The sequence below is a fragment of the Gadus macrocephalus genome, chromosome 6 (assembly GCF_031168955.1).
Source record: "Gadus macrocephalus chromosome 6, ASM3116895v1".
Lineage (NCBI taxonomy): Eukaryota > Metazoa > Chordata > Actinopteri > Gadiformes > Gadidae > Gadus > Gadus macrocephalus.
In genome coordinates, this window is record NC_082387.1 from 11,771,368 (window position 1) to 11,792,632 (window position 21,265).

Below are 21,265 nucleotides of genomic sequence, written 5' to 3' on the forward strand. Positions count from 1 at the left end.
CACACTGCTTCTGAATACGCCACAACAAAGATGTCTCAGAACCAAGAGGGCATGGTGCAAAAAAGCAACATAGTACACATGGAATGAATCTCTGTGTAGTTGTGTGATAACGGATAGCGATCGTTGCGTGTCTCAAATCAGATTGAAGTTACTTTGATAACTAGTCTCTGCAATGATGAGAAATACTTGTGAAATAACTCTGAGCACATCACCCGTATGACGTTCTGCACACTAGCAACGATATCACATCAAACAGGCCGACTCGTGAGCCTGCCATCGCGGGAACCATGTGGGCAAAACCACGCTCTGAAAGGAGATTTCCCACTTCGCTTTGAAGAGGTAATCTCTGCCATGGCAAGATGTCACGTCACAATGAGTGTTATCCTGCTTTGCCCTATTTGGAAGGAAAACGTATAGATTCTCTACAACTAAACAACATCACGTGTTTGAAAGTTAGCCTTGGTCATGTGTGATTTCTCTACTCTGAATCTTTACCATTTAGACATTGCTAACAGCTGAACAGCATCTAAACTATATAGTAGCTATAGCTGTTATAGTTTAGCTTTTTTCCCACCGTAAGCATTGACTGTCCAGTTAAAGCCAGTTAAAGCCATGATATTGCCATGATACAATAACAGAAATGTGATTCATTATGTGATTCTGTACCAGCATCAAAGGAACTTTGATCTGTTCTTATGTTATGTTATTCATACAATCTGATAGATTGACAGGGGGGGGGTAGGGTTGTGAGCTCTGAAATATGTAAGCGCAAACTCTGAAGTAATATAACTGAGTAAATTGCACGTCTAGCGTAGTCAATCAAATAAAATACACCCAATCTTTCCAAGATGGAAGGCTAAGTCTTCTGTCTTGGAAACCAAACGCTCACACATCTTCGAGGCTGTCAGATGGTATTAATAATGTGAATAAACCTCATCAACGGCATTAGCTGTCACCAGGAGTCCCATCTAAAGATAGGTGTCGTGCAGACGAGGCTAAACAGCCTTTCGTTGCGTCTGACTCATTATGCTTGCAGACAGTCTGGCTCTGGCATTGTTGGTCTCCCAGATCCACGGTGGAGATGAGCAGGGACAGGCCTGGCCCGCGTTAGAAGGTCACACAGTCAGCCATGCATGTTCACCAACCCCGAGACTCATCGGGAGCCAATGAAAGCAGCTCCCACGTCTGCACGTTAATGTCACTTCACCTGTGGCAAAAGGTAAGTGACAGCATCACTACACGGTTGGGCAAAGGCCAAGAAGGGGGTGGGGGTGGGCCGATATTTACTCCTTTGTTCATTGGCTTTAAATGGCAGCCTTTTAAGACTGTGTGTGTGTATTGGGGGGAAGGGGGGAAGGGGGGAAGGATCAGTCGGTGTGGACTCCTGCTTGTTCTTCTTTCGGTCTATTTATTTATGCCTTGGTTTGCCTCTGCCATGCGAAGGGAGGCTGGGGGCCCTGTCGGCCCACGCCAAGTGTAGGAGGGCCAAGTGCGGGCTGCAACCTAGTCCAACACCTCCCCCAACCCACCCACTCGCTCACAACGCCCAGGACTGGAACACAGAGACGGGCATCCTCCGCTGAAATCGGCCAGGCTCCTCCTGTCTCCATGGAGACAGTGATACACCACGGTTTGGATAGTAAAGGGCAGGAGAACAAAGCGTCCCCCCTTCCCCCCCACACACACACACACACACACACACACACACACTGGATCTCCATCAATGCTACTTCTTCAACAGTAACTCTGGAGAACCTTCTCTGCAGTTCTACTATTTACTGTTTGGTCACGGATGCTTTCGTTCAGAACGCTTTGCAAGCAGTACACCATGGCAGATACAGGATAGGCATCTTGCCCAGAACCAGAGAAACTCCCTGACCACGAGGCTAGCTAACCTCCCTTCCTCTCCATCCTATTCATTACTATAACTCCATCACACAAAAAACAAGCTACTAAGATAAACACAAACGTACGCTCACATAGATATGTGCATCGACTAGAGACAATACAGCCTAGCTAATCCAATCAAGGCTTCTTTTTAACTTATCTTAGTGGCATATTGTCTGTTTCTGGCCCGACTCCAGGACACATTATACTAATTGCTAAAGTCTACTACTTCTACCTCTTACCATATTCTGGTCTGAAAGACTGACTTTGATGAATGGGAGACACTGCCTCGACATAATAAGTGGACCTGCAACATTATACGCTGATGAGTTAGTGCATGTGTCTGCAGAGCCTGAACAGATATCAAAAGCTCAGGTCTCACACGCTCTGTCTCCCACTCTCGCTCTCTCACACACACACACACACACACACACACACACACACACACACACACACACACACACACACACACACACACACACACACACACACACACACACACACACACACACACACACACACACACACACACTTATGAATGCACACATGTGCTCTCTCTCTCTCACACATTACTGAGCTCTTTAAGTAGCTGAGTGCATATTTACTGGATTGCTAAAGCGCTAAGAAGATGTTGAATTGGGTTCAGGTTCGGGTTGGAGATAATTATATTGAGGTGGGTGGCTGACATAGGAACAATGGTTCATTACTTGTTAAGTAGACAGCCAATGGCACAGAAGGACCGCACTTATTACCAAACAATTAGCCCAAAAATATGAATTACAATTTAGGTATTAGCCTGGCCTAGACCTAGTGAGAAAGAAGAATCAAACAATAAGAATATTCATATTTTTAAGAATATGTACTAAATAGAACAATATTAAGCTTTATGAAACAGACAAACGAAGTATGCTTCAATACTATCAAATAATATAAGAAATAGAAAGATAAATAAGTGAAAGCCAAAAGTCGGGCATCCTTAGTCATAATCAAGCATCTAAGCTTTGAATTATACAATTGAAAGTATTTTGTAAAGGTCCAATTATTTTCTGATCAACACATTAATCTGCTGCGTCAACTCCTTTAACCAAGTCGGCATTTTTTTTAACATATAAATGAATAATAGTTAAGAAGAAAGTAGTAGTAATATCAAAGGACAAATGTGAGTTAGCATCGCTAAGATTAGAATTGAACATTTTAATTAAATTAATCTTGAATACATTTATGTTCTTAAAACAATAACAAAAAACTCTGATTAAGACTTTATGAAAGGACTAATACGCACAGCAATCGCTTCAGCTTCCCACTAACACACCCTGCTACTCTGCGTTGAGTTAATCAAGTACAGACCCCCTGAGACTCTCCACCCACTCCCTGTTTGCTTTGAATGGGTTCAAAATGAGCAGCCGCTCTTTATGCCACGCCACGGTCCTATATCTCCTCCCGCACGCGCTCACTGGGGGTACGTTGTAAAAGCTGCATATGGTGCAATTAGGCTAGATAAATGTGCTGCTGCCAGTCATGTAATATTTTATACGGGGCCCATAAAAACACATCGAGAATGTACTGGCTTCCAGTACATCGTTCGAAAGGCACGGGAGGGGGGGGGGGGGGGGGGGAGGGATCCTGGCAGAAGCATCCTATAACAACCAAGCACTTTTAATGCTCGACACTGGAAGAGCCAGTGAGAAAATAGCAAAAGCAATGCAACGATCAATTCCTGGAGTGGCTAATGTGTGAATTGGACTCTGAGCATCACTATTTGGCAGGATGGGCAGCGTGTTTATCATATTCCGACGATGGGGGATTTTCATGATATTCTGACAGTGTCGCGGAGAGGTGTTTGCCTGGTTTAAAACATTATGTTCTTCTGGGTGAACATAATGTTACTCGGGAGCACTAACAGATACACACGCACATCATCATCACACACACACACACACACACACACACACACACACACACACACACACACACACACACACACACACACACACACACACACACACACACACACACACAAACGCACACACACACACACACACACACACACACACACACACACACACACACACACACACACACACACACACACACACACACACACAGATAGACATTGATACATAAAGAACTGAAATCAAGGGATAAAAAACACGGGTAGGCTACACAGCAAAAAAAGTGGAGATGGAGTAGGATCGGGTCAAATATATTGGCCAGTTTTTTAAGTTGATTACTTTGAGTGATTAAGGGTAGTGCATATCCAAAATCACATCTTTGAGTATTTTCATATGGCCCGAAACCCCTTTGGTCAGCGTCTGGTAAAGCCGTCTGTTCTGTGGGCAGGATGTGAATGCGGAGAACTGGAACAAATCCATCGTTTAATTGCACTGAGAGATTCCCATACGATTAAACTAGATTATATTGAGTCGGTTATTGACTCCATGAATCAGTACTAGTTAGATGAGTTCAGTTGGTGTATTTCCAAGCTTACCTCAGCACCGCAATAGAGAAGGGCAGTTTCACCTGTGTGTGTGTGCGTGGGTGGGTGGGTGTGGCTGGGTGTAGCCAGAAAATGCTAATAACTGCTAGTAGCCTTATCTGCTAGTAGGTGCTACAGGCTAGTAGATGCTATTAAATGCTAGTAGATGCTAGTATAAGCTAATATAGGTTTTTAGTAGATGCTAGTAGACCTAATACAGGCTCTTAGTAGACCCTAGTGGAAGCAAATATAGGCTCTTCTTAGCTGGTAGTAGAAACTTATAGAGGCTCTTAGTAGGTGCTAGTAGAAGCTAACATCGGCTATAAGCTAATACAGGCTTGTAGATTCTTGTATAGGCTTAATATATGCTATTAGAAGCTATTAAAGGCCGTACCGCTGTCGCTGTTGTCATCCACCAGGATGATCTCCTTGAGGAGGTGTGCAGGCGTGTGGTTGACCACGCTGTGCACGGAGCGCAGGATGACGGACAGCGCCTCGTTCACAAAGATGAACACCACCGAGATCTGAGGCAGGTCCTCCGGATAGGTCAACTGCTTGCACCTGTCGAGAGATAAACTGTTGTCATTGGCTGACTTGATATGCAGAATGTAGTCCTACATAGCAGGCAATTATGCCTCTCCAGCGCACAACTAATTGCACATAATTGTCACCACACATTCACCCTCACACAAACACAAACCAAAACACGTACACATACACACAGACACAAGCCGAAACATTTACGCACGCACACACACACACACACACACACACACACACACACACACACACACACACACACACACACACACACACACACACACACACACACACACACACACACACACACACACACACACACAAACAAAAAACAAAGCACACACAAACACACGCATACACATATGCAATCAGTATCAGTGTGGTAATTTTAAATGTGTTTGTCTGCAAGCATATTAAAAAAACAAGCAAAATAATTATGTTTAAGATGAACTTCTCTACATTCTCCCAACCATTGAAAAGAGGGCAAATTGCGTGCGTTCAACGTGATTTATTTTACTGCTCAAAGCTATCAGCTCCAAAATAATAAAATACAAATCAAAGGAACACTCTCTTTACTCGAAGGCCAAGCCATGGCTGTCAGCCTTGGATACACTGTGCCCCATGGAGCAGAACTGAACCGTATTGGGAGAGAGTTTTAAACTCGAGGGACTAACCTGCTGAAATAGAAGGTAGACGCCATAGGCCTGCCTACCTTCAAACATAAAATACAGTACCTCACTCCTGTTATAGCTCATTACATCTCATACCATATTATCATTCATGTTATCAATTCAACTCATCTCAAACATACAGCTGAATGAAATATGGGAGCAACGTAACGTCCTCTAAAACAGATATTTGTTCTGTGTGCTTGTGTTCCCAAGTCTGGGCTTCTCGTGCCTCGTGTTCCTACCACTAACCGCACGCTTGGGGCATGATCTACTTTGAGAGTAAGCAGTAGGCTGTAAGTCCTATCCCACAATGAGTGATCAAACCCTGCATGTGCAAATCCCATCACTCCTACGTTTTTTGCCCTGCCTAAATGTCCCATTTTACTTTATATCAGAGGGGCGGCTGTTAGACAGAATATCAGCAAGGCTGTCATTTGGTCGTAGGTACAAAGCCGTAGGCTGCACAACAAAGATAATCCCAGCTGTGCTGATGGTCAATGTATAACGACATCAACTCAAGTGTGCTATTACTTTATTACAGCAGTTCTACAAGAGCCATTTAGTAAACAGTAATAAACCAGGCCAGCTACTTTTCATTATGTACATTTATCTGCGGAGAGTACGTTTAATGTGTGCCCAGTGAAATAAGCGTCTGTTGAAAGTCGCTTTGGTGGCATGTGTGATTGCGATGAGTGAAAAGCTTACGGTCTTAAATGTAGGATAATTACTGGCTAACACCTGTAAGGCTGAGTGATACATGCATAGTTAAAAGTCCCACTGCTGTTATATTATAGCACACATGGAATGCCTCTTGTCCAATCAGATGACTTGATAGGTACTATTTGTTGTATTATTGAAAATACGCCTCAGGAACAAAACAGGAACAAAACAGCCTCTGAATGCCACTTTACTACATCTTCGAACCCCTTTCAGAATATCTGCTGTTCGGTAGCATCTCTGAGCCAAACGTACACGTAAGTAAAGTGAGAGAATAGCACCTGCCACCGTGTGTTGTTAGCTACTTATACAGCCTCAAGTAGCATTTGTTGTTAGCTGCCCTGAGCTTGCTGTGAAGTGGAGTGACTTTCAGAGAACTGATGGAGGTGGATGCGACCAGCGGGCGCCGGAGTCAACTGCCTGGGGATGACATTGACGGAGGTCTTTTCCTCCAGCAGCCCAGCGGCTCAACGGGGAGGAAACCTGCCCCCCCAATGACACCCGTCTGTCCTCTCCCAGAACACCTAGCAATTCCTGGCCACTCTGTCTCTCTCTCCTGCTGATGCTGCTGCACTGTATACCTCAATCTGCCTGGTTCTGTCTTATTTTTCACTCACACCCTGTCAAGCCAGGATGCCATGGCAACTGCTTTAGTGGAGCAGCGATCGGGGCTCCGGTTGCCTGTTGCCGTTTTCAATGACCCAGTTAATGAGAATGAATTGCATGTCACGCCATGCAAATTAATATACATTTACTCTCCCTCTGTCTTTCCCTCCCTCTTTCTCCCTCTCTCTGTTTCTCTAACGGTCATTAACATGAGTGTAGTGATGCGTGCACATAGGGAAAAACTGTCCCATCAGAACGGTTCTACTGATAACTGCTGTTGTCGGCCATCAATCCGTATCCCCATCCTCTTTGCCAGGCGTTCCATTTGACTTATGCGGTTTCCTTCAAACGTGACTGCCATTCTCTACCACACAGAGGAGCGTATCCCTATGGCAACAGTACGACCCCATGATGACCATTCGACCACGAAACGTTCTTCCACAAGGCCAAAACAAAATGAAACACACAGTAGACCAATGTTCTTCCCACATATTACCCCAACCTCTGTTTGAACGTGTTAAACGCTAACAAACTGCTGATAAATAGAACTCGTAATTCACAACCTGAATTATTTAACACTGATGTATTTTGGCTCTGCATCAAGTGTTTGTACTATGGAACTGTGTTTAGCATTGTGTCCGCCGTGTTCTCCAAACCTAATTTAACATCACGCCCATGAGCACAGACATCCTTCTGACAGTGACATTACTTTTGAGGATTTACTCTTATGCACATTAGGCTATGATATATATGTTTGTGTTCAATCTACGTTTCTCTGTTTAGCTCGTCCAAAGGGCTGTCTGAGGTCACATCGGGTTAGCAATAGGCTGGAATTGGAGACTGACTCGTTGAGCGACTGTCGGCACATCTTTCTAGCGCTCCCTGTGACCTCCATCAGCTGAAGCGGGTTTGTGGGGGGCGATGGCAGCCAGGTGCACTGTGATGTCATTGTCCTCCTGCTCCCCCAGCCACCGAGAGGCAGATGGAGCCCCCGGCACGATGTCAGCGCTACATCACGCGCTACAACGTGCACGCCCAAGACCTGTGTACTTATCTGCTGCGATGCGCTCGTGGCAATGTGTCTACACTGTGTGTGTGTGTGTGTGTGTTCTTATGTGTTCTTGTATATCTCATGTGTTTGTCAATGTATGTGTGTGTGTCTGCGTGTGTTTGTGTGTGTTGATGTAAAGCTGCTTACATTCAGGTTTCACAATAAGTGGACACTGCATTATTTTGTACACAGCCCAGTGTCAGATGGCCATATACAAACACAAATAGATCTATACACACTTGTAAACACATTTGGTACCTCTGATTGCCATAGAAGTGGCCCTCAACAAACATAACCAAACTCCATGTTGCTACAATTAAATTCAATGGTTCACACAATGACTCTTTTTATTTGCTTACTTTACAATGCAAACTATGAAGCAAAATACTTGAGAAATACTTTGCAGCATCTAAACAAACTTTCAATAAAAAAAACACTTTAGAGAAGCATTATGACTATTTCCTCTATTTATTGTTGAAGAATGTGGACATAAGTTGCCTGTTAATATTATATATGTATTTAGTCATGAAGTTATAAGCATACACACATTTGAATAAATAAAGGCGTTGGTATGGTGACTTCTGGATTATTTAGTTTAATATTTGTATTTAGTTTAGTATTTTCTCAGGGGCTCTACAACTACCTTTGTTCCATTGCAAAGGAAGAGTCTTCCAGTTTATGCTATTGAATGTTTGAAACCATAATAAAAGCGGGGTAAATGTGTACATGTGCTTGTGCCAGTGTCTGTCAGTTTTGTGTGTACGTGTGTTTGTTTGCTTGAAACAACACACGCCTGGCACTATAGCTGTTCTCTAATCGCAAGTTCTCACCCCAATGAAAACATAGACAAGAATTATAGCAGAGTGACAGGAGATAGCCCCCTACTCACCTATTAAACAGAGAACAAATTTAAACACTGGAGTTTTAAATCCTGTACTGTCACTACAATAACAGTAATATTCTAGTTTTGCACAGAGATTGTTTGGTCTTTGTGCCCTGACTGTTTCTCTTTGGTATGATCCATTAACGGAATACATATTCCCTCAGCTTTTACTGCATGAATCCAACATACACCATACAAGATAATTTTTTAGTTTTCTTTTCTGTCAGGCTTTTGTTTGTCAAATACCGCAACTGGCTCAGACACCATTAGTTTGTCGCTAGCCAGGTTCCTGTATTGGTAGCCATTTACAAAATATACCACGCCTTTCTATTGGCAGATCATCATCCGTAAGTCAGTGTTTATGCAACGCAGCAGTTGAATAAACTATATATACATACATGTATATATATGTATATATATATATATATATATATATATATATGTGTGTATATATATATGTATGTATATATGCATCTATCTTTCACTTTACGGGAGAGCAAACCTTCGAGGCAGTAAAAATAACTCATCAATCACCAGCCGTCTTCTCACTCCTTGCATACATTTAACAGGAAGAAAGGAAGTGTACCTATGATGGAGGGTGCTCAGAGTGTCTACCTACACTTCCAGTCCCAAACCCCGGCTCATTTGTAATCCAATCCCATGCACCAGCCTAGTGAATGATAGCCCTTCCACCCTATCACACCAGTACCTCGGCTCCAGCCTCCCTCCCCCCCCCCAGTCCCTTTCCCTTGTTCCTTCTCATGGCCTTTTGTAGCATGTTTCCCATTTAACTTTGCCAGCCCTATAAATTAAATGACAAATCTGGCAGCGAGTCGGGGTGAGGTGTTGGGGTGGCGGGCTCTACATAAGCCTGCCACTGCCTCTCTCTCATGTCGCCACGCCACAGGGTCACAGAGATTCGACAAAAACAAACCCTGATGATGTATGCTTCCCTCGCGTTAAGCTAGCTGTCTGGCTGCCAGCCTGCGCTTAATGAATATCACCGCAGCAATATCTTATCGTAATATCTTACAGTAATTTCATATGAAAGTCAGGCAGGCCAGGGCACCTCCATCACTTCCTAGTCTGGTTGGTTGAGCGCAGTGTTCTGTAATTCTGGTTTCACGACGGACAAACCTAAATTGTTATTGTGGTCCTGCTGCCCTAGTTGTTGGATCCAATTTATGGCGTCGCTTACCCTTAAATTGGAAGCTGTCTGCGGGCTGTTGGGCCAGTGTGTGTGTGAGCGTGTGAGTGTGTGTGAGTGTGCGTGTCTGCGTGTGTGTGTGTGCGCGCGTGCGGGGTCAGGGTGCTCTGCGTGGTCATAACAGGATGAACGATGGACTCATCTGTTTGTAATGGGAGCGGGCGCAATGGCCAGCACTCATAATTTGACCTGGAACCAGTTCTGACAGAAACAGAGCACCAGATTAAGACATACTTCCCTCACGGCTGCCCTCTCTCCCTCCCCCTCAGCACACGCAGCCCGCCGGCCCGCTCCCTCCAAGCCGCCCACCTTTCTCTGTTTTTTTTCAGTTTTTTTCACCTTGTATTTATTTTCACAGTGAACATTCCCCTTAGCTTGCTCCAATCAGGGAGCGTCCTCCTCTTTGCACACAGATACTCGCTTGGCTTGTGTCAATTCACCATCCATCCATCCACCACCAACCCTCCCAGCCCCCAAACCCCACCTCTTCCAATTGCCATCCAGAAGGGATTCACAACCAACAATTTACAGGAAGCCAGAGAGAGAGAGAGAGAGAGAGAGAGAGAGAGAGAGAGAGAGAGAGAGAGAGAGAGAGAGAGAGAGAGAGAGAGAGAGAGAGAGAGAGAGAGAGAGAGAAAAAGAGGGAGAGAGAGAGAGAGAGGTTTTGCTTAATAATAAACACGACCAAGACCATGCAATCCTATTCTGTTGTAGGAGGCTACGGGAATGAGGAAGTGAGGTGGTATTCTATGTCCGGACTTCCTCAGTGCTTTTATCACCAGGTCCCCCCCCATCCCCTCCACCCACCAACAGACGGTGCGAGCAAAGGTCCCCCAGGAAAGTAGCGCATCCCTCCGTACATCAGTACAGTTTTGGGGCTTAACAACAATTTTGATGTAGTATAAACCAGGCAGGCAACAAAGGTGGCACTGAGATTTCATCACATGAAATATGAATCCTCTTCCCCGGGAGCGCGGGGGATGAAGGGGAGAGAGAAGGGGTTGGGGGGAGGGGAGTGGGAAGGCGAAGGGGAGCTCGACACAATAAATTGCATTTTTTATCAAGTCGTGAGATTTACGAGTGTCCCTTTTCAAATTTGTTTGTAGTCTCTCTCTCTCTCTCTCTCTCTCTCTCTCTCTTTCTCTCTCTCTCTCGTTCTGTGTGTGTGTGTGTCTCTCTCTCTCTCTCTCTCTCTCTCTTACTCTCTCTCTCTCTCTCTCTCTCTCTCTCTCTCTCTCTCTCTCTCTCTCTCTCTCTCTCTCTCTCTCGCTCTGTGTCTCTCTCTCTGTCTTTGTGTCCTCTAAAACGTGATGGACTGCCAGACGGTTTAATGTATACATATATATATAAATATATATGTATACTATTTTATTTGTATTGTTTAGGATAAGCAGTGCGTCGTGTTTGAGGTTCTCAAACAGGTGCTGGACTATTTTTTACAATGTAGACAAAGCATTCAAATGGTTGTTACACGTCTGTATTCAGAGTCAACACAGGAGGTGCCTGAGCACGCACCTCCGATATTCATTTACAAACCAGGGGGAAGCTGGTAGCCAGGGATTGTACGTTTTGTCTGAGCCAAAGTCGATCTCTTTGACAAACACAAAGGATTATTGGAGAGCAAAATGACTGCAATGATTATGAATTGGTTCAGCAGAGGGCAGATATGAGAATAAATCTAACAAAGCATGAGTCCTGTGGAATCAATATCTCCACCGCTGGACCGAGAGCCAAACTGAGGTTGTTCGAGGAGTGATATCTTCCTTATGAAGATAGATAATAAAGACATCAAGACATGCTGGATCACAAGCCAAAATGAAACAGAGAGTTACACACATACTTCTGTCCTTTCTTCTTGTGCTCTTAGATTTGAATACATAAAAACATACATTCATACATGCGTACATAATGTGTATGTATGTACGTTTGTATATATACAGTATATGTATGTTTGTATTCTTTTCCATTAATTTACCATTACTGATTGACTCATTACAAGTATCCAGCCATGCATCTTTTATGACACAAATCATTGCCTTCCCTAAGCTAACCAAACTTTGGCTGAATACCTGTTCGATTGAACATGGTCCGGAAACAGATTCATAAATCCTGAATAAATAAAGGCGTACAGTGTAATTTCAACTGCGGCAACACCTTGTTTTGCTCCTCGCTGATGAGAAAGTGGGACATTTTTAACTCTTTCTCGCTCTGGCCTAGTCAATTGCCAACTGCAGTGCAGAAGAAAGAAATCCCCGGCTAGCGACCTATTCAGGGCTATTTTCGTGCAATCCATTTTTGCTGCGAAGGAGTTCTTCCACTTGACAAACCCAGAGCTTTTATGTTCACCTCGATCTCAGAGCTGCCTCCTCAGTGCTGAATACACGCTGAGCGGCAGTGGAAAGGTAGGCAGTGCAAGGCTCGCGAGCATATTGAGCTTCATTGTGCCTCAACATAGCTTCTGAATGTTGATCATCTTCATGTCTTTTTATCGTATGGATAAGAGATGTCCTTGTTTGACTTTGCAGTTCTTGATTATGAATTAGAACAAGAGAATATTTACAAGAGTAGCATGTAGCTCTACAAAGAGCATACAAAAGAGCCCTTGTGTGCTGGATATAGAACGATTTTTTCTGCATCCAAAGAATGTTACAAAAACAACCTCTCACAGCAAAACAACACGAAAACAATGCAAGCAAAAAATGTCATGACAACACTGATGGTGTTGACAACACGGTTGGTGCTGACAACACAGTGGTGTTTACAACATTGAGTGGCGTGTATAACAAAGGTGTTATTGACATGATTAGGTAGCGTTTACAACGCCTCTGGGGTTGACAACATTAGATAGCGTTTACAGCACGGGTTGGGTGGACAATATTGGGTGGTGTTTACAACATGTGGTAGCGTCTACAACACGAGTGGCTTCAACAACATTGTGTCATTTAAATGGGGTGGCGTTGATACCATTGGGTGGCGTTAAAAACATCTGATAGCATTGACATCATTGGGTGGCGTTGACAAGGTTGGGGTGCATTGAAAACACGGGGTCCGCTAACAACATGGGTTGGCATTGAAAACATGGATGGTGTTGACAACTTTGGATGCCGTTGACAACATTGGGTTGTGTTAACAACATGGGGTGGTATAGACAACATTGGGTTGCCTTGACAACATAGGGTGATATTGACAACATTGGGTTGCCTTGACAACATGGGGTGGGGTTGACAACATTGTGCAATTCAAAGGGGGTGGTGTTGACAACGTTGGACGGCGATGACAACATGGGGTGGGGTTGAAAACATTGGGTTGCGCTAACAAATCGGGGTGGCGTTGACTACATTTGGTTGCGTTGACACCATGGGGTAGCGTTAACAACATTGGGTGGTATCCACAACACCGGTGGGCCGCTGCCTGGGCAGAACCAGTGACGCCCTTATCCAGTCTAATTTCCTGCTAAATTAGTCAAATGTAACAAATTCATGTCCTGATAGTGCTCTGTTCCAAAAGCGCTCTCAGCTGACGTTGTTCATTAGCGAACTCCCCGATATCCCCCTACCCTTCCCCTGATTTCCCTCCGTTCCGCCTGGTGCCTGATCCTCCCGCCAGAGAAGGGGGGAGCGGGGGAACAAAAGACTTCGGATGGGATGAATTGTTCTTCCCCTCAAAAGCCCACAGAACAGCGCTTCCTGCTGTCTGAAGACCTCCTGGCGGATCAGCCTGTCGCTATTGTTCCCTCACACCGTGTGACATGAGTGCCATTGGCAGCCCTGATTACCACCACTCCAACACACTTCTCACACCATAACACACTACAGACTACATACCGACTGCACAGCCCACTACACATACACACCATGCTACACATTTACACAGAGTAGATGAGAATAGAACAGAATATGCAGCCACCACACACAGTCACACCGCATGACACATTCACACACGCGTCACACACACACACACACACGCACGCATTCACACATACCACTCACGCTACACACTGCAGACTACACACACACACACACACACACACACACACACACACACACACACACACACACACACACACACACACACACACACACACACACACACACACACACACACACACACACACAGACAAACACAACATCTGGTAGCGTCTACAACACGAGTGGCTTCAACAACATTGTGTCATTTAAATGGGGTGGCGTTGATACCATTGGGTGGCGTTAAAAACATCTGATAGCATTGACATCATTGGGTGGCGTTGACAAGGTTGGGGTGCATTGAAAACACGGGGTCCGCTAACAACATGGGTTGGCATTGAAAACATGGATGGTGTTGACAACTTTGGGTGCCGTTGACAACATTGGGTTGTGTTAACAACATGCTGTGGTATTGACAACATTGGGTTGCCTTGACAACATGAGGTGGGGTTTAAAACATTGGGTTGCATTGATAACATGGGGTGGGGTTGACAACATTGTGTAATTTAAAGGGGGGGTGGTGTTGACAACATTGTGTAATTTAAAGGGGGGGTGGTGTTGACAACATTGTGTAATTTAAAGGGGGGGTGGTGTTGACAACATTGTGTAATTTAAAGGGGGGGTGGTGTTGACAACATTGTGTAATTTAAAGGGGGGGTGGTGTTGACAACATTGGGTGGCGTTGACAACAAGGGGTGTGTGTTGAAAACATTGGGTTGCGCTAACAAATTGGGGTGGCGGTGACTACATTTGGTTGACACCATGGGGTAGCGTTAACAACATTGGGTGGTATCCACAACACCGGTGGGCCGCTGCCTGGGCAGAACCAGTGACGCCCTTATCCAGTCTAATTTCCTGCTGAATTAGTCAGATGTAACAAATTCATTATGGCAGAAATCATCATGGCAGTTCATGCATAGTGTTTGATAAAAAAAAATTCAAACAGCTGAGGCGATGTTAAAAAACAGATGGGACCCAAACTGATATTCTACTCGACACTTTGAGATATTCCTCTGAAGTGGGGAGGATGGCAGGGAGGAGAGCTGGGTGTGAGAAGAATCCCTAAACCATGATCACAATATTCTCCATTTAATTCTCTGAATACCTCATTCTTAATTATGTAGATAAAAATTAACGTTATTTATAGATTGTGATCATTTGTATCGTTTTAGCTTTGCCTGTATTTTAGTTAAGACTAAAGGACTCTATCATAATGAGAAAATAAATAAAAGTGCACTTATATGCACTTGGTGACCTTGGGTGTCTTGAAAGGCGCCTCTAAATTAAATGTATTATATATATTATATATATATTATTATTATAATCTTCATTTTCGCACAGACACATGTTGTCAGAGGGTGTTAATTGGATGATTCAACTCCTTCTTATGTTTTTTCTTTCTCACATTCAGAATATGAGAATATAATTGCACCGCCTCGGAGCTAGTTACTGGGCCTTTATTCTGGGATGGGGTGGACCTAGTGATTGGGCCTGTGGTGGGGGATGGGGTGGACCTAGTGATTGGGCCTGTGGTGGGGGATGGGGTGGACCTAGTGATTGGGCCTCCAGTGGGGGATGGGGTGGACCTAGTGATTGGGCCTCCAGTGGGGGATGGGGTGGACCTAGTGATTGGGCCTCCGGTGGGGGATGGGGTGGACCTAGTTATTGGGCCTCCGGTGGGGGATGGGGTGGACCTAGTGATTGGGCCTCCGGTGGGGGATGGGGTGGACCTAGTGATTGGGCCTCCGGTGGGGGATGGGGTAGACTTACTTTTTGGGCCTGTAGTCTGGGATGCTCCGGTCCAGCGAGATGCGGTCGCTGAGTTGGGCGTTGTATCCGTACTCCTCGTACTTGCCGTCGCCGTCGCGGTTGTCCCCCTCGCTCAGCGTGGCAGCGGCCCCTCCCTGTCCCAGGCCCCCCGGACCCTCAACCAGGCCCATGGGCTTCGCCAGGCCTGCAAAACAACATCAACAACAACAACAACAACAACAACAACAACAACAACATCAACAGCAACCCAGAAACATGAATACACATCACACGAACACGCAGCCCGTCCTGATATTTATCCTGTTCATGTTCCAAGCAAAAGACTATCGCAATCAGCAATGTAATTAGCAGGTAGGTAGTAGCCTCTTGCTCAACATGCCTTGTACAGACGTTGGGGCACACACTCAGAATCTTTCCGCAAGGATTCAAAAAACACACAAACACGCATACACACACACACATTCACACCCAAAACACACACCTCCCACACACACAAATAGCTCCCCAACAAGCACAAATCCACATATAGATTTGAGGAGACGAAAAACCCAAATAAAAGAGCCAGACCCATGGAGACGGACGCCCACACCCTGCCAGGGAAGGACAGGTGCAAGGCTCTCAGCCCCTGCGGCGAGGACACCTGATTGGCAGTCGTGGGCCGTGTGTGGGGTGTGTGGGGAGCGCGGTGCTTGGCAGCTCCTACACCCAGTGGACCCCCCACACACCCACCTCATCCGGAGGGCATCATTACACTGTCTGTCACCTGCAGCACTAGACCCACATGGACATGAATGTCACCGGGCTGGGGACACGTCCACGCACGTCACGTCCGTGTGTTTTTATATATTTAGCAGGGAGTCGATGTGAGGAGATAAAGGTGAGCCAAGGTGTGTTTTATTAATCCCACAGAGGAAATGTGGGGGCCAGGGCAGAAGAACAGCTTACTGATAATGATTGAAAATGTGAATATACCAAGAAATGACAAGCAATGCATCTGATAATATTCCCCAATATGAGTTTTTTAATTTAAACGCAGATTGAACAATAACGTTAAAAATCATTATTGACCGTATATTATACATTAAATGGTTGAATGTAAATTATAGCTACGTTTATATTTATTTATAATGTTTGGTTATTTAAACGAATATGTGAAACATTTCATCAGTTTACATTTCATCTATTTGACCAATCTGCTGCATAAACCATGCCCAATGAAAGGAAACAGACAAGGCCGTCAGAGACCAGCCAACAGGAGGCATCTTTGAAAAGTTGGTAGGTCAGCGATGACTCAAAGTGCAGACGCTGGCAATGTTCAACGACTAAATGAGAACAGCCAATTCGTCCTTCCACTTTTTGAGACCCGTCCAAGTCAGAACCACTGGTTCCACTTGACCCTTTGGTTCTCCCGGGACCTGCGAGGAACTGAATGAGACCACTAAGTGGCTCTAAGTGTAAGTAAAGAATCTGGCAGGGGTTTAAGTGGTTCAGGTAATTACTAGGGCTCCATAAAGGCCCTATTAGCAGGACAGCAGACACCATTCTAACAGAATGGAATGAGTCCATCCCCAAAAACAAGCCACATGCATATTTCTATAACTCCAGCAACGTTCGAGTCTGTCATTGCCTATCGTGGACATATTTCTTCTAGTGAGTCATTGCAGGCACTTTTATACAGTGGGTTCAAATGTACCATTATGGCGCAGGAAGAGGTTGGGCATCTTGCTCAAGGACACCACCAGGTATGGCGAAGAAATTGTGTATTGAACCAAGTCATTTGCGTCTGGGAGTGGAGCCCCCTAGCTCACCACACTTTCCACCCCCTGTCATCCCGGATGTATGTTTTGTTATCAAGCCTGATGGTAATTGGCCTTAGATTTAATTAACATCTTAAATTTCCCCTGACACTCTTGTTAGAATCATTCACCAGTTGCACCACTCAACGTCCAATCCCCCCTTTGTGTGGTTTGACACTTTCCAAAGAAAAGGAGAAAGACAGAGAATCTGGATGTATTTTCCATCAAAGTGATCAAAGAAGAGGCTTGCCTGCTTATAGCGTTGAGATACAAAGGATTTCACAGACGAATAGAATAAGTTCTGAGGGGACATCAAAGTGTGTGCCTTAACAATGGTGTTTTGTTGACTGGATTCGTATTGCGCTCTGGCTGCCTCTGATTTTCCAATCTGACTAAGCCGCAAGTCTTATGATAACTTTATTCTTTTCATTTGACAAATGAAAGAACGAGGAAATCTCTGGCAGTTCCTCAGGACGGCTGCCCACCACCGGATCAATGGCCCTGCTGGACGCGCTCCACCAGAAAGTATAAATATATCTCCCCCTGTTCCCCATATTACCCCCCAAATCGACACACCACCCCCTAAAGGAAACCAAACCATAAATACCCACGGAGGACTCAGCTCCCAGCCTCAGAACAGGAAGAACCGCAGGGTAATGGCCATATTTGGACAGCCTCAAGCCCTTGGGTGCTAGTAGAGGTTTGTAACGGGGGCTGAATGTAAACTGGCGTTTCCCCGCGAGAGGCCGTTTGGCACGGCCCACCCTCCATATTGCCAGCATAGTGGCATTTCCTCAGAATACGGGAGGCGGGGCTGCGTCCATGTTCAGCCATCTGGCGGGTGGAGCCAAAGTCATACAATAACGCAGATGCTCTCCAGAGCCCTGGATGAGAACCCGGAAGGGACCTCTGCGTTCTTCTGTGAGTTTAAGAACAAGCAGGCTCACTTCCTGCCAGTTTTTTTTTCGGTAATTACTTTTTCTCTCTCGGTTTAGATTGTTTTTGTCCTCTCCGGCAGAATGGGGAGGGGGGGGGGGGGGGGGAGGGATTTAGCGTTGCCCCTCCCGAGAAACACCGGGATACAGTGTCCCCTGTTTCACCATGTGGGGTGCGATCAGCATTTCACAACCACACTCACTAATGATCTCTTCATACTAGTAGTAATGATTGCTTTAGACATGTGTGGATGTGATTAGGCCTTTCGTATGTCCTAACTACTGCTTAGAAAAACATTTGGATTCAATTATATTTCCTTCTGTCCTTCTGTTTTGCTGTTGTGGCTAAAAAGAAAAGAGAATCTATTTGAACCACACATTTGATTTGTTGATAGCCGTTCTTGGATGTGATTTTCCCTGAAAGCTTCAAGACTGCAAGCATACGAACATGATAATAACAAATAATAACACTGTCTTTTGTGCTTTATGTGTGGGAGAGCCAACTTGCCAGATATAACTTTGTAATCATCACAAAGAAAATATATTGGTGGAAAGTGTGCTTTATACCAAGAAATGGTTGAATGATTTTCACAGCTGAATCCACCTTCCTTGTGTATTTGTTATTACATTTATTTTTGTATCTTTACGTGTGTAAGGCCAAAGGATATACTGTGTAGAGATAAGATACTACTTCACAGGGCTGTAAAACATGAGACTCATGTGTCATTTGGTCGAGATCTCAAGCAAGTCCAAGATCATTTGGTCCCATTTAGTGGAGTCACTTCAACCCAATCCAAGGTTTGCAGAAACGTAACGCTACAAGGCCAACATTTGATTCCGGTAATTGGGTAGATTAGTGAGTCAACCAATCATGTCAATGTCATAGCAAGGAGCTTAACTGACAGGGTAGTCATCAAATCATGACAGGGCCATTACATCCAATTACATACCTGTAATGTCAACATAGAAAATGTTGAAGACTTTGTATATTTGATATGTTGTATTGAAACTTAAACTATAAAATCAACATAGACAATCTATTTAAGTCATCATGTCTGAAGTCAAGTGAAGTCACAAGTCTTTAACTTCACAGTCCAAGTTGAGTCTCAAGTCATTTATATTCTGTCTAGTCAAGTTGCTAGTCATCAAAACAGGGACTTCAGTCGATGCTGTCCAAGACATAATGATTAGAGTCCACATCTCTTTCCACAACCTTTTACTACTGTCCTGTGAAATGTCATCACATGGTGTGAGTGTTTACTAACACACACACACACACACACACACACACACACACACACACACACACACACACACACACACACACACACACACACACACACACACACACACACACACACACAGAAATAAGGCAGTGGGTTTAAGTGTTGGATCCACACGTATCAACTGTGACTCTAACAACCTCATTTGATTTGACAGATGTCCTCAACAAACGGGCACGGGCAATGAAAACCATGCTCTTTGTGACGCGGTCCCACGTAAAAATGCTTTCAAGGACGATCAATATCGAAGCTCGCAGTGCAACTTCGAGTAGCTTCGTGTCTCGACAAGTATCAACACGTATCAAGTTTCGAGATCTTCTACCTGAGAGACTCATTGGCACAACATCATCTTCCGCCCCGCTGTGAGGCAATTACAACCCAGCAGCTGTTTCCTCCAGTGCAAACACACAACCCTGAGTTCCCCACCGAGGTGGAGCAAACACACCCATAACCCGTGCCCTGTGCAACGTACACAACACACACAGCCTGGAAATAGGAACAACATCTGTCAAAAAATCAGACTAAAAACGTGCGGCAACATCCGAATACACATCGGTCTCTTCCCCCCCCCCCCCCTCGTGTTGCGTCTCAACATCATTTTGTACCCATCCCCACGATGGCCCGACACATTAAACCGGGTAACATGATGAATGATTGAGCAACCTTCAGAAAGCCGGGGCCTCTGCGAGCCAGGCACGAGAGACGCGTGTGTTTTAGAAGGGGCCGGTGATTTAAGAGCCAGAGTGCCTTCATGTGTTGTCCAAAGTGATGCACGGGTGGTCTAAATATTAATGGCGGTGCAGCAGGCTGGTGATCTCTCAGAGTAAAGAAGAGGCGAGGAAGAAAGAAGGGGCAGAGCAACTCGTTCCGGGGAGGTTGATAAGCTCGGCTTTTGAAGGCTGAAAAACAAATCCATGAAATATTGAGGGGTGGGAGAGTGGAGTGAGGCCTGGAGAACGTGGCGGCACGCGTCGAGAGGATAACGAGGTTGATTCGTAAAACGCCTGGCTCACTCCTCGCCGTGATTATATCTAAACAATGGATTCTTGTTCCTATGCAAGATTTAAGCCCTCAAAGCATGTAAAACGTGTTTTACGTGTGTACACTCATGCAGACGACATGCTGTCTACGTGCCTTTTGATACTCTTTCATTCTTTGTATAGAAGGGACAAACATCAAATAGCTAGGCAGTTATGGTCGACAATTTCCAAGACCCAATAACAGAATGGGAAAAAGGCTGAGCCTATTCTTTCTCCTTCTTCTCATTATTTCCAAAAGACTTCAATTTCCAAACGGAATTACTCTTGGATGGCTTGCTTTTTCTTGTTTTTCTACGAACACATAATGTTGTAGCACTAATCTCAAATATCAGTAACAGTGTGTCAACCAAGCTTAAAAAAAAACAACACGTATTGCAACATAAACAAATATAAAGTATATATAATCGTAATGATGGTGTTAGCGTTTCTAGCATCAAT

General features: G+C 44.8%; 1 protein-coding gene across 1 annotated transcript in view; it reads right to left on the reverse strand.

Annotated features, from left to right (window-relative positions):
* The window catches only part of galnt9 (polypeptide N-acetylgalactosaminyltransferase 9), a 64,600-nt gene that overhangs the window by 38,088 nt on the left and 5,247 nt on the right, over positions 1 to 21,265 (reverse strand). The window contains exons 2-3 of the mRNA XM_060054140.1: positions 15,774 to 15,957; positions 4,758 to 4,924 (exon numbers count right to left, since the gene is read on the reverse strand). Coding sequence (XP_059910123.1) covers positions 4,758 to 4,924; positions 15,774 to 15,957 — 351 coding nt within the window. The remainder of the gene's footprint in view (positions 1 to 4,757; positions 4,925 to 15,773; positions 15,958 to 21,265) is intronic.